We start from the raw sequence: 14,374 nt of genomic DNA, 5'->3' as shown, positions 1-14,374 counted from the left end.
GGCAATCAAAGCCAAAAAACTGCTTTTCAAAGAAGGAATAATGGACAGGTTTCTTTGAAGGTTAGGGAAGAGAAATTGGCCACCATTTATTTGGGTGGAGATGCAGTAAGTTGGCTTAAAGGCTTTATTGATGGAACTTTATACTTGGTTAGAAGGATTGGATGGAAGAGTTCTATGGAGATAACAAAAAAAAAAGATTTGAGGTTGAACAAAAGTGGAATAGGAAGGGGTGGTTCATTACAGTTACAGAGTCTATTTATTTATTTATTTTTGGAAGCGGAAAGAAGCAAATGATATGTATTCTAGAAGGAAAAGGGAGCAGGGGCCAGCAGATGATGACAAACAACTTACAAGATTTCCTGATTTCTTTGGAGGCAGGTAAGATAGAGTGTTAAACCTAGAAGGTGGATGAGGAGAAGATAGATGATGAAAGTTTTAGACAGTGTATGCCCTTAGTTCCAATCAGATTGATGTATATTTTGACATTTATATAAAGGAATAAAGTACATAATTGATTCATGTCATTGTGGTGTGTTTCTGTGTAATACCCTTAAACTGGACACTTACGAGATTCGTGTTAGTTTAGAATCTTTACAGTCGTTGGATAGATCTGGGGATATTTATCCTGTCAAGGCTGACACTTATGTGCTGCCAAGTTGGTTGGGGTAGATTGTCTCAACTGCCAGGGTGAGACCTAAGGTACATGTAGTGTGGGTTTTCTTGAAACCCTAAACCGGACCAAATTCCAGTATTGCCCTGGACCTTGGAGATAGATGGGCAAAACTGGAATGTTACACCTAACCCCTAGACTCGATTATGGTACTTCATTAGGTGTCGGATTGGGCTATCTTTGATATGCCAATCAATGAGATCATTAGAGGTGGTCAAAACCTTGGTATGTTGGGGAAGTCCGAGAATTCACCTGAGTGGGTGATCGTAGTGACAGGATCAGCCCCTTTGTCGGACAAAGTGAATGATCGGGGAATGCACTCTCTCTGATGGAAACCTAAACTGCCGGCAGTTGATTTCAAACGTTGAAATTTGTTTTTGCAAAATATATTTATATAGAGATATACATATATATTATGGTTTCAAAATGTTTGCAAAATGTTTTAATTCCTTGGATCCATGTGAGTAGAGAGTGTAGCACTGTACCTTGTAGCCGAGGGAGAGGTCCTCTCTTGTCGGGCAACGTTTGATCATTATGGGCTGAGAGGTTAAGTGTAAGATCATCGAGGGTAATACTTGATGGACTAATTTTGCATCTGCCCACAGTTCTTGGGTTTTCATAAAGTGACTGGATCCAAGAACCATTTAGTGTAAATGTTGGGCCCATTAAGAGCCCATGATGATGGATTCATGGGTTCACTATCTCTTATAGTGAATTCGGCCAGGTCTTGTAACAAAGGCTGGGCTGAACCCATGTGGCTGATGTGTAGATCAATGTTAGGGTCCCACGCCATACAAAGAGAGCCAACTGTGCAACAGATTAAAGAGTAAGTGAGCACATAACCTTAATGGGCCCAACCCAATTCGAACTGAGCTTAAGTTAGTTAATTAAAAGGGGGCGAATTCAGTTTTAAACTGATTAGGTGTAGTTGAAGGATAAGATAAATCTTATCCATTTAAGAGTCCAGATCCAAATATAAGATTTGGATTAGGAAACTCTCTCCTAATTAGTTTAGGAGGCTTATCCAGAGATGGCTATAAATGTTAGACAGTTTTGTATGCCCTTAGCTTCAATCAAAATGATATACTTTATGAGTTTATTGTAAATGAATAAAAGTGCATATTTGATTCATGTTCCCTTGGTACGTTTCTGTGTAATACCCTTAAATTGGACACTTAATGAGACTCATGTTAGTTTAGAATGTTCACAACCAGTGGGTCGGTCTGGGAAGACCTATCTTGACAAGGCTGACACTGTGGTGCCACCAAGTCGGTTGGGGTGGCCTGTCTCAACTGCCAGGGTGAGACCCTAGGCACATACAGTGTAGGATTAATTGAATCTTTGAATTGGACCAGATTTTCAGTATTGCCTTGGACCTTGGAGATTGATGGGCAAAATTGGAAAGTTACACCCGAACCCTAGACTCGACTATGATACTGCACTAGGTGTCAGACTGGGCTGTCTTTGATATACCAATCAGTGAGATCCTTAGCGGGGGTCAAAACCTGGGTATGTTGGGACAGTCTGAGAATTCATCTGGGTGGGTGATCATAGTGACAGGATTAGCCCATTTGTCGGACAAAGGTAATGATCGGGGATGCACTCTCACTAATGGAAACAAAGACTGCCGACAACCGATTTCAATTGTTGAGATTTGTTTTGCAAAATATATTTTATATGAGATATAAAAGTATATATATTATGGTTTCTAAAAGGTTTGCAAACGGTTTTAATTCCCGGGATCCATATAAGCGGAGAGTGCAGCACTGTACCTTATAGCCGAGGGAGAGGTCCTCTTTTGTCGGGCAGTGTATGATCATTATGGGCTGAGAGGTTAAGTGTAAGATCATTGAGGATAATGCCTGATGGGCTAATCTTGCATCTGCCCACAGTCCCTGGGTGTTACAAGGTGGCTTGGCCCAGGGACCACTTAGGGTAAGTGTTGGGCCCGTAGAGACCATGATATGGTTTTTAGGGGGTGCACTGTCCATAACAGTGTATTCGGCCAGGCCTTGTAACAAAGGCTGGGCCGAACCCATGTGGTTGATGTGTAAATCAATGTTAGGGTCCCACGCCATTACAAGGAAGCCCAACTAGGCAATAATTTGATTAGTCACTTAAAGGGGCGAATTCTGAGATGGATCAACTGATAGGATTGGGCCCAGACCCTATCCACTTAGAGAGTCCAAGATCTAAGATAGATTTAGATCTGTAAGCCTCCTAATTAGATTAAGAGATGGCTGATCTGATCTGCAGATAAGATAAGGGTTATCCCTTATCACTTAAAGGGACTTCTAATCCAAATATGATTTGGATCTCCAACTCCTAATGGGATTAGGAGCTGATCCCTTTGAGATTATAAAAGGAGGAGGGGGCGGCAGCTTTTAGACATGCAACCAACACACACTCTTGTCTTCAGAGCTTAGATTACAAGAAGAGAGAATTCTGCACCCTACAAATACTCTCTTGTCGCCTCCTTCCTGCAGCCGCCACTTCCAGCAGTTCGATCTCCAGTTCTTGGGAGAAATCAAGATTTGATCTTGATACCAATCTTTTGGAGAAAAGATTGGTGGGAGTTGTATTCACAAGCCGTCCAGTTGATTCTTGCGAAGGGTCAAGTTCTTTTGGAAGAACACTACTGATTCTACTCCACCCTGCACTGCGCCATCTTCAGTGGGAGCAGATTTTGGATCCTTCCTTGGGCGTGAACACCTCCATTGGGAGATACTGCTTCACCGTATCAGGTATAATTCCCCCCTACTCGTTTTGGTTCAGATCTGGTTCAGTTTATGGTTCAAGAATGATCATTGAAAATATGATTTTCTAAATAGATAGGGGGTTCAGTTTATGGTTCAGATCTGGTTCAGTTTATGGTTCAAGAATTTCAAAATTTTTTTTTGAAATTCGCCCCCCTTATTCCGCAATCTTTGGGCGTCCATGTGATGGATATCCTATCCCTTCAATAAATAGGGTGTGAATTCTTCAGATTACACACAACACAACAAACTGCAGAATTCTTCCCAGTTATTGCCGTCCCTAGCCAATTCGATCTCCCCTTGTGGATCTGATCAAGAAGAGTTCTTGATATTGTTTCTTGGAAGAAGAAACAATTTAAAGGCGTGCTCACCAGCCCTTGCTCGATTCTTGTTGAAGAATTCAAGTTCTTGCTGAAGAACTATCCTGATGATCCTGTTTCACTACTCATTGTGTCATCTTTAGTGGAAGTGGGTTTTGGTTTTCTCTTTGGGTGTGAACACCTGCATTGGGAGTTACTGCTACTTTGTATCAGGTATATCCCTCACTTCCTATTGGTTTCAGATCTGTTCCGGTTTTGGTTTCACGAACGAACCTTGAAAATGCAATTTTCTAAATTAGGGAATGTGATTCCCGGATGGGAGAAAAGAAATTTTTGAAATTTCGCCCATCCTTGCAGGGTTCGGACATCCATATGATGGATCTCCCATCCCTTCAGAAAGGGCAGAAGATTTATCAGCTACAAAGGAAGGAGATACAGGGCAGGAAGGTCTGGAAAAATAGAAGGGAGAAACTGTAATGTTCAAGTCTCGAAGAGTTCTGAAGGTGGAAATGGAGGTTGGGAAAGGAGCCAGGGAGAAAAAATTTTCTTAATTGCAAGAAAAAAGATTAAGGATTGGAAATCAGTGGGAAAGATCAAAATCGACTCCGAGGCTGTAATTGTTCCTTTCAGTGAGACAACAACTGTGATGGATATTGGAGATGAAACCTTGGAGCTGTCAGCGATTGAAACAGAGGCTCAGTTTGGATGGAGTACAATTACAAATATGTAGAGTGCAAAACCTTATATTTTGTATGTATTTACACTGTACATGTATTTGTAATCCTTCCAAGCTGAGCCAGAGGAAGGATTGATCGTAGTGGAGAAATGGCATATGTCATGCAATGAAAGAGACTTTGATGAAGGAAGTTTCTAGCTAAAGCTCGCTGGGCTTCCCTTCAGCTATTGAAGGAAATCGATTGTTGAGAGGTTTATTGGATTGTTGGGTGGAAACCTGGTAGACATTGACCTGCACAATTTGCACGCAGTGAAGCTGAGGATTGTGGGGTTGGATCTAGAGGACATCCCTCGATCTCATGTCCTACTTGCCGACGGTCGATGGAGGAAGGTTTGGCTTTTAATGGAAGTCGGAGCGGCGTTATGGAGAGAATGCTCCAGGGAAGAAGAAGAGGGTGATGTGGTATGTTTGGATATACATGGGGGCAGGACAGAAGATGAGCAGGAAAGGGGAAAGGTCTCTCTAAGGTGGGAAGGGGAACATGCAAAATTGAAAGGTGGTTGAGAGGAGTATCGGGGAAAAGGAATTAACTCTAAAATTTTTGAATGTAAATTACTAAAGGGGTGTGGGGCCTCATTTGTCGGTGTGGTCAAGAGGCAGTTTGGCTCGAAATTGGTGATGGGCCCACAGTCAACTTTGAAAGAAATTTATAAAGCAAACTTCTGACCCAACTAGGGTTAGACTGAACTTACTACACCAGGTTAACCAACCGGTTGAGTCAAAGGGTGATTTGAACTCATGTAACTCATTTAGTGGTCATGTGAGTCGGGTTTCTAAGGCCTCGATGGGAGACAAAGCTTTGGGTCTATCATCTTCCCCAAACTCGGTGTATACAAGCTTAGGATTGAAGGGGGTCATCTAAAGAGGTGCTTTGGTGGGCTCCCAGGGTAAAGAATAAACAAGCTGATTCGGGGAAAAAAATTTGAGGAGCAGCCGAACCCAAGATACTTGAGGAACTGTATGGAGGTGAACAATGAGGAAGACGGAGGCTGGGTTGACTTTAGATTGTTGGAAGATGAAGACAATAGCTCGGAGGATGATAGTATTGGAGAGGTTAACCTGATGGTGGAAGAGGGAGAGGAAGTCTTTAATATTGCCTTTCTTTTTGATAAAGAGCAAAAGAATGAAGAAAAGACCTCTGTTCCTAGGCCTACTGCTGAAGTTGGAAGCTTAAACAAGGCCAAATACTGTTTGGGTGACAGGGAGGAAAACTGAAGATCAAACAGAGGAACACCATACCAGAAAGCTCTGAGGGGGAAGGGTGTCTGTAAGAAAATAATGGAGTACCTTTAGAGGACTGACAAGGATAATCTTTGTGGAGATAAACTGCAGAACTATGGAAGTGTGTGTAAAAAAATAATGGAGTATCTTTAGAGGACTGACAAGGATAATCTTTGTGGAAACAAACTGCAGAACAATGGAAGTGAACATGAGTGCGTATCTGGACTAAGGATTACTTCCCAACACACTATCCCTGTGGCGATTGGTTCCCAAATTTCTTAACAGAAACAGAGCTGTTTCTTCCAGTCAAGTTGCTGACTCTAGCCACCTGCCCTCTCCAGGTTTGCTTGTGAATTCATTTTTGGGTACTAACCATGGTTCTGTGTGTGATGCTTGTCCTCCAGGGTCCTATGCTGCTTCAAGGCCGCTTGCCTTTTATGCAGGAGTAGAGAAAATCAGGAATGTGGAGTTACCAGAGGAAGAATGATTTGGGAGTTAATAGAAGACTTGTTTGAAAATTTAAAATTAAAGATCTAGAGGAGGATAAGAGCTTGGAAGGTCAAATAGGTGAAGTTGCTGCAGTGAGGAAGGTGTTGGAGAGGCAAGGACTGTGAAGGTTATGAATGGAGAAAGGAGTGAGGTGGAAAGGAGGATGAGGATGAAGAATATTCTGTGGCTGAATTTGTGGGGAAGTTAGGTTGTAAAATAAAGGATCTGAATGAGCTGAAAGTATTTCTGAGAAAGAAAAAGGAAGAAAGGAAGACCAGAAAAAGGAGGTTAAGTGAAGCTGAGAGGTTAAGATTAGAGGTGGAAGGAGACATGGATTCTAGTGAAAGAAAGGGGAGGAGAAGAGGGAATATGTAGGAAGTAGAAGGTAGGTGTACAAGTTTTTAGGCAGATATGAAGATTTTGAGCTGGAATGTGAGAGGATTGGAGAATTCTAGAAGGAGAAAGATAATTAAGGAGGTACTAAGAAAGGAAATTCCAGCACTGTTATGCTCCAAGTGTCAATGTTAGCTGATTTTGACAATAGATGGGAAGAAGAAGCTTGTGGATAGCTAGGGGAATCAGTTGGGTAATAAGTCCATCATGGGGATGCTTGGGAGGTATTGTGAGTATGTGGAAAGATGAGATTCTGAAAGAGATTGAAGAATTGATTGGCAATTTCATAGTCTCCATTAAGTTTAAATAAGCGATTGATGGATTTGAGTGGGTGTTAACAAATATCTATGGTCCTAATGGTTACAAAGAGAGAAATGAGCTGTGGGAAGAGTTAATAGATTTCAGAGGTTTGTGGAAGGGACCATGGTGTATAGGTGGGGATTTTAATGTAATTCGGTTCACTGAGGAGACAAATCGTGTGAGGCAGAGGAAAGAAGATTGTTGTGGATATGTGTAAGGGCTGTGTTTTTCTGGACAATTGGGAATAAAGGATCCAAAGAAACTTTTCTGAAAAGGAAAGAAGCAAATAATCCATTTTTGGAACTATTACTGTCAGGGTGATTCACTGGGTGAAATCCTTGGAGATATTTGAGGGTATTTCTGCTGATGTTTCGGCTAGAAACTGGAAGGAAGTGTCCAACTCTGCTCCTCGCAAAACTTTGAACTGTCAACTATGGTACCCACGAGAAACTGAGTTCATAAAACTGAATTTTGATGGGAGTAGTGAAGGTAACCTGGCCCATCTGGTGTTGGAGGAGTTTTTAGGGATGAGGAAGGGAATGTAATTGCATATTTTTGGGTCCTATTGGAATTGGAGAATCTCTCAGATGAAGTTATGGCAGTGATGGAAGGGGTAAAAAGAGCAAAAGAATTGCATATCAGAAAGTTGATTATTGAAGGCGACTCAAAAATGGTCATTGGTTGGCTGCAAAAAGAGGAGAATGGCTTGTGGAATTTTTCCAATGAGAAGAAAAAGTTCAAGTGGCTATCCCAAGACATGGAGTTAAGACTTCAATGGGTGAGGAGTGATAATTCTTTTGTGTATGTGCTTGCAAAACAAGGGATGGGAAGGGACGATTGTTATGGGCTGTGTTGTAATCTGATTTTAATTTTTTATGGGGAGGGTTAATAGAGTTTATCCCTCCTCCCATTTTGTTCTTGTTCCTCATCTGTATTAATAAAATTGTTGCTTTTATTGATAAAAAAAAGATGTTGCCTAGTATGATTTGGAAAAGAAAGAAAAGAAAACATTAGAGAAGGGAAAAAAATGAGGCAATCAAAGTGGTTTCGAGGTTTCCACTTTGTCTAATATATTAGGGTGTAGGTGAGGTGTGGTTAGGCTATGTGAGAGTGGTCTCCTTGAAAGACAAAGGAAGACTAGAAGCAGGAAATCAACCGGAGGGTTAGGGCAAGAGGAAGTGAAGAGACGGTTAGATAGGATGAGCAAGGAATCTAATGATTGAGTAGAGCAATGGTTGAATGAATAGCTTTCGTTATGAGGAGGATCTTCATTTATAGGGAGGAATCTTGAGGTCCCGAAAGGAAGGAGCCAAAAGTGCTCAATTTCTATTGGGAAGGAGTATTAGATTTGCTGTAGGTCATTAAGGAGCACTACTAGGGTTTCGCCACATGTCTTATGAGATCTCTTAAGGGTTGACTTTCTTTGCACCTGAGGATTCTCATAATCCACACGTACTACTTCCTTTCGCATCCTACTTAACCGACGTGGCGCTAGTGACGCCATCGTACGACAGGTACTTTCTTTTACTAACCCATGTGGCGCTTATCATGTGTGTAACTTAAAGTTCCACGTGCGGTCAATATTTAATTCCGGTTTGCGACGACCCATTATTCTATAATGATCTCGGGTTCATTGCAAGGTCGCACGCCTCCGAAGTTCATCGCAGAGCTGCGTATACTTGAGGTTTATCGCAAGGTCGCGCACGTCCAAGGTTCATTGCAGAAATGCGATGAATCGTATGTTCGTCGCAGGCGACCGATGAGTTACAGACTCATCGCAAGCATCCATATGGTATCGATTTGGTATCTTTTGTACTTTGAAGGACTGAGCGAGCACTATGTACCTACATTAGCTCCCTTGCTTATCGGTAAGTGGAATCTTATCGATAAGCATTTTGTCCTCGGATTTGCCCTGAGGTTGAGATGAATCGGTGCAAGAAGTTGGCAGTGGTTGAATGTCTTTGTGCGTTGGGTCTAGAGATCAACCCTATTTGATAGTTTGCCTTATTTGGACCTTATGTGGGTGAAGAGGAAGTTTATTTAGATTCTTGTCAGCCCCCCTACCTGTTGACAAACTGGGATTCGGTCAATCAGGCAGTCATATGTTTGGCCTGTTGGTGGCTTTGGGCAAAAGTTGGATGTTTGTTCTCGATTGCTTTTCATCCATTCTATGATTTAGCCCCTTGTCTTTTGATGATTTTCTTTCTGTCAGTGGGCAATGCTGCATTGGATTTGCGAGTTTTAGCCCCCTTGACCATTGACAGGAAGGAAATTATCAAAAGACAAACACGTTGTTTTTCCAGTGTGGGCGTTCAGCCCCCCTGTGTGTCAAAGTAGTGTGTTGCGGATACATAGTGTCGGTTAACGTTGTAAAGCTTAGTGACTTATCGTATTCGGTGACTGTTGAAAGCACGTTTAGATATTAGGTGCCGATAACGTGGCAAACATCATTAGTGCTTTCTTAACCATCGTAGCTTATTAAATGCGGTCCGTTCGCGCATATGGCCTGGATATGATTTTTGACATTTAAAATGGCCGTTGCCGACGTTGTGCTTTGTTTAAATTAATGCGCTGTTTTGTCCTGCCTTTTGGAGGGCATATTTGTAAATTTCTCTATCTTGCTTTCTCGTTAAGCGTCGGCTGAAGGCCTGTACTCATGCCTGTTCATCTTCCTTGGCATTGTTTGTCATTCTCGACACGTGAGAGCTGTCTATAAAAGGACAGTAGACCCTATTGACTCTCTACTTCGTCTTCTTGTCATCGCCGCTTTATTCGCTTTCTATGATCATGGCTCCTCGCCAGAAAAAGTCCGAGTGTCCCTTTGTTGACTTCGTCAGAGAAGTTGACACAACAGAAATGCTGTTGGAGCGTGAAGCGGCCACAATGTCCAATGGAGGAAGGGGATTTTGGCCTCTGATTCCGGTGGCTAGGGGTTAAGGTAGCCTGTTTGATGCCGTTCAAGGTTTTGAACTAATGTGTCTTTGCGGTCGGCCAGATTGGTCGGTTTTGTTCAAGTGTCAAGAGTCTAGGACCGATAGCTCGAACTCCCCAAATAGCTATACTTCTTGGGCACAACACATGTTGGAGAACCCGATGTATTGTCGGATGTTGCAAGACGCTGGTCTGCTTCAGTTTGTGGACTACTACACGAATCTTCCCAGTAGGGAGGGGGTGATGTACGTGAAACCCCTTTTGGAGCACTAGTGCTGCCATATCCACACATTCGTGGGTGCATTTGGTGAGTTCACTGTCACCGTGGAAGATATCGTCGCCTTACTGGCGTTGCCCATTGGTGGGTCTATGTTTGCTCAACACCTCCAACACCTTGACTCTATTCCTGCTGATTTGAGGGAGCTCTACGATGAGCTCTTCGGGGAGATTGCTTCATTTAAAGCTCAGGTAGATCGGTCAACTGCCCGGGGGAAGATACCATTGGAAGCATGGTTGGAGTATTGGTTTGAGTCCCACGACAGGAGGGATGTGATGGTGTGGGGGGCGGATAGCCAAAGCCATCTCGCCGCCTTCATTTTGTACGTTGCCTTCCATTTCCTCTTCTTGGGGTTGCTTGATTACGGATTGCGCACGGTTTTGGTTCCACTTGCAGTTCTCGCGACCAGCGGTCACCAGCTCTCCCTGGCCTCCATGTTCTTGGGCTACTTGTACGAGCAAATGGACGACACCATCCTCCTTTGCTAGATGCTTCCATCATTGGTAGCCATGGGGTATATTCCATTAAGCTGAATTCTGAATGCAGTTTCGATGGATATAAATGCTTATAAAAAAGTTTGGATAGATATAAAGCTCACCATGTTGTGTGGTGGTTTAAACAAGAACATGATATTAACTATGAGGAGACTTTGCCCCAGTTGCCATGATGACTACTTATAGACTTATTCTTGCCATTACTGTTGTTAAGCAGTGAACTGTTCACCAAATGGATGTAAAGAATGCCTTTTTTCATGGGCATCTCCATGAGACAGTGCATATGAAACCTCCTAAGTTAGTCTGCAAACATAAGTTGTTATTATTGGCTCAAGCAAGCCCCACAAGCTTGGTTTGGGAGATTCCATGGGTTTGTAATAGAAGCTAGATTTTTGCAGAGTTCTTTAGATTATTCCCTTTTCATTCTCAAGCATCCTTAGGGCTTGACTCTTCTTTTGGTGTATGTTGATGACATACTTATCATCGGCGATGACTTGGAAGAGATCAAGCAGTTGAAGCAACTTCTATCTTGATCTTGTGACCTACTTTCTTGGCCTTGAAGCCACTTAGAGTCTTCAAGGATACTTTGTCAATTAGCAGAAATATGCTAGTGATTTGATCAATATAGTTAATGTTACTAATTCTAAGCAGGTTGACACTTCCTTGGAACTCAACTTGAAGCTTAGGATGATGGACAGATTCCATCCCCCCCCACCCCCCACCCCCAATGCCACCCTATATTGTTAGCATCTTCGTAGCCTTATTTATTTCACCATGACCAAGTCGGACATATCCTATTTTGTGTCTACTAGGAAACCTCATTCCTTCACAGTTCTTTGGATTATCTGATATGTCAGAGGGATGTTATCTCATAGCCTTTTCTTCTCATCTACTCAGTTGATTGTCTATGTTGTTGCTGTCTGGGTTGGATGTCTAGGCACCAGGTGGTCCACCACTGGATGGTGTGCTTTTCTGGGTGGTTCCCTCATTTCTTGAAAGTGCAAGAAGCAATAGAAAATTTTCATGTCTTCTACTGAATATGCTTCTGTAAGAGGGAAGTGGACTATCTTGGTGTACTCATCCTAAGATGGATGAAAGTTTGTGCCAGCGTGGTATGTATAACCTTTATGCTTAGCTTGAGGGGGAGTTTTGAGTGGTGGTAATTCAATGGCAATTGTGTCCTTTCCTTTTTTTACTAATGGAGGGCGTAATTATACCTGTATTAGTATAAAACCTAATGAGAAGGTTACGACCACCTCACTTCCTCTTCTTTCTTTCTCTTCTTCCTCTCTAACATTCATTGTTATACTAAGAATTTACAAGTCTAAGCTGTGTAGACAGGTAGCTCCCCTGTATGGAAATGCGAGTCCATTTTGTTATGCCTTACTTGAATTTATATTGATTATCATTTCACTTCATGATGGTTTCTTCACAAGTGTTTCTTGCTTTTACTTGATTTCAGTCTTACACTATAGGTTTATCTTTGAACAGTGTCACAACAACTCGTTCTCGGATAGAAACCTCGATTCCTCGCAAGCATGGTCCTGCAATTGCTGGTTATGAGACAGTATGTTGCTAAATTATTTCAGGTTCCATGTTTTCTTACGTTTTCTTATATTGTAATGGCGAAAATAGAAACTAATTTCTCAAAGGTTCTGATAATTTAAGCCTATTTTGAATTCTTTTAACAGGCTTTGAATAAGTTCTTTGAGAATGTTTTACAGGTGAGTTTAATCTAAGTTCTCACTATAAGTTCTTATCACATTCTTAAAGTTGGGCTTCATGTCATACTAACTTCAAGTTCAGTCATAGCTACAGTTTCCTGGAACCTGACAAGCTATGCATTTGTCTCTTAGGCGTTTATAAAGCATGTTGATTTCAAAGTTGTTCGCTGTGCTGTTATTGCAAGTCCAGGCTTCACAAAGGTGTGTGTAGCTTCTTCACTTAGTTTTTGGTGGGAATTGTCATCAATTTTCTGTTATATTATGTACAGAAATACATGCACACATAAATGCCAGCTGAGGTATAACATGAGCCAAACAGTACCACATAGCAGCCAAGATGAGTGTTAACATGCTCCTGCACTACATATATGTGGATGTTTGTTTGGCTAAAAGTTGTTTAAGATGTTATGTTGATGGGTTGTACTTATAAGCCATAAATGCCTTCTGAAAATTTTCTGGATTCTGAATAAACTGCTACTTTGCTTTTCCTTTCCTCTTTTTTCTTCATCTTCTTTTGTGGGGGTTCTGAAAATTGAGTGTTCTTCATATTAGGACATATTTCCCTCCAGAATTCCTTTTTTGGCATCAGAGCAAACCTCAACCTTCATTGGTGATTTCTAGTGGCTAAAATAGGTTTTGTACAAGTGCTCATCTCTTTAGCTGCCCACTTTGAATGGCCCCTGTTTCAGCTTGATGTCAAAAATGCTTTTCTACATGCTAATCTTCAAGAGGTGTAATGGAGCAACCTCTGGGGTATGTTGGTTGCTCAGGGGGAGTCGGGGAAGGTGTGCTGATTGAGGAAGGCTATCTATGGGTTTAAGAAGTCATGACGAGCATAGTTGTCAAGGCGCGCCTAGGGGGGTGCCTAAGCGACAAGGTGCCCTTGGCGGCTTGCCTCGCCTAATTGCCAAGCAGTTTTGTACTTTCTATTATAAATTACATTTTTATTCTTTATTTTTCGGGATTATAATTATAAAATTGATATTATTAAACTAAAATGTTTGTGTGCTTATATACTAATTTTACACTATTTTCTTATTTGTTGGGTTTAATCAACACAAACATTGCTAAATGTTGTATTGAACCCTCAAAGACTTCAAAACCTGAACCAATAAGGTAGAACTTAAAATTTTGTCTAATCAACACATTTTCTTCTTCCAGATCTTCTTCTTCTTCTTCCTCTTCTTTTCTTCAACTTTTTCTTCCATATCTTATACTTTTTCTTTTCTTCTTTTCCTATAACAAAAATAAGGGTTCAGCCCCTATGTTTTTTCAATTTTATTTTCTTCTTCTTTTTCTTCTCATGAATATGTTGATTATCTATACTTTAACATGAATTTTATACTTTTCTTATGAAAACTATGAATAATTATTAAGGAAATATGGTTATGGTACCTAGGGATCTACCCTAGGATCTATGCTTTTCACATAAAAAAGTCCATTGCCTAAGTGACTAGGCGACAAGGCGCCCTATAGAGAACACTAATGTGGTCCTCACTGTGTTTGTGGGTCAGCAATTAGTTATGATTAGGATTAGTCTATTAGTTAGGATTAGTCTATTAGTTATGATTAGGATTAGTATTTCAGCTTTATCTTATCTTATCTTGCCATGTAAGAAATTCAGTCCTTTTACAATTATGACACTATGCATATGTATTTAAGAGTGGGGCGGCTGTTTCTAATACAACCACTCTCTCTTTTCTTAGAAATCTCTCTCGAGCTCTCTCTATCCTTCTCTCTTCTCATCTTTTTTCTTCTTTTCTTTTTAGTTTCTGTTCAAAACCTAAGACTAGTTGCAATCTTGTACGACTACTTGGTATCAGAGCACTCGATCTAGGGTTTCTCATGTGGAATTAATTCAGCCGACCACATGAGAATTATTTAGGGTTGGAAGTTTAGAAAGATTTTTCATTCTTCTGATTCTTGGAGATTACAAGAAGTCTTCAGCAACTGTCCAAGGATTGGAGAATGCTCCTTGTAATCAGGAAGAATCAGAGAAGAATTAAGTGATCAAGGTTAGTGCCGATCAGATTTTTTCTGGTTCTTTGATCAAGATTGAAGTT

The 14,374-nt window shown here is 41.2% G+C and overlaps 1 protein-coding gene across 16 annotated transcripts in view; it reads left to right on the top strand.

The window, feature by feature from the left end:
* The window catches only part of PEL1 (Eukaryotic release factor 1 (eRF1) family protein), a 76,658-nt gene that overhangs the window by 24,412 nt on the left and 37,872 nt on the right, over window positions 1-14,374 (top strand). For 9 of the 16 annotated variants that reach the window (XR_016110789.1, XR_016110794.1, XR_016110793.1 and 6 more), the window contains 3 exons: window positions 12,079-12,154; window positions 12,279-12,311; window positions 12,444-12,512. Coding sequence is in view for 8 of the 16 variants with exons in the window: in XM_088981154.1 (XP_088837280.1) it covers window positions 12,079-12,154; window positions 12,279-12,311; window positions 12,444-12,512 (178 nt within the window). In the remaining 8 variants the exon portion in view is untranslated. The remainder of the gene's footprint in view (window positions 1-12,078; window positions 12,155-12,278; window positions 12,312-12,443; window positions 12,513-14,374) is intronic. The other 7 variants (XR_016110792.1, XR_016110796.1, XR_016110795.1 and 4 more) reach the window with 1 other exon arrangement.

The sequence above is a fragment of the Nelumbo lutea genome, chromosome 3, assembly GCF_056320005.1.
Source record: "Nelumbo lutea isolate HS-2025 chromosome 3, American lotus-T2T, whole genome shotgun sequence".
In the NCBI taxonomy this organism is placed as follows: domain Eukaryota; kingdom Viridiplantae; phylum Streptophyta; class Magnoliopsida; order Proteales; family Nelumbonaceae; genus Nelumbo; species Nelumbo lutea.
The sequence above is the reverse complement of the archived record's forward strand: the minus strand, read 5'-3'. Positions and strand labels throughout refer to the sequence as shown.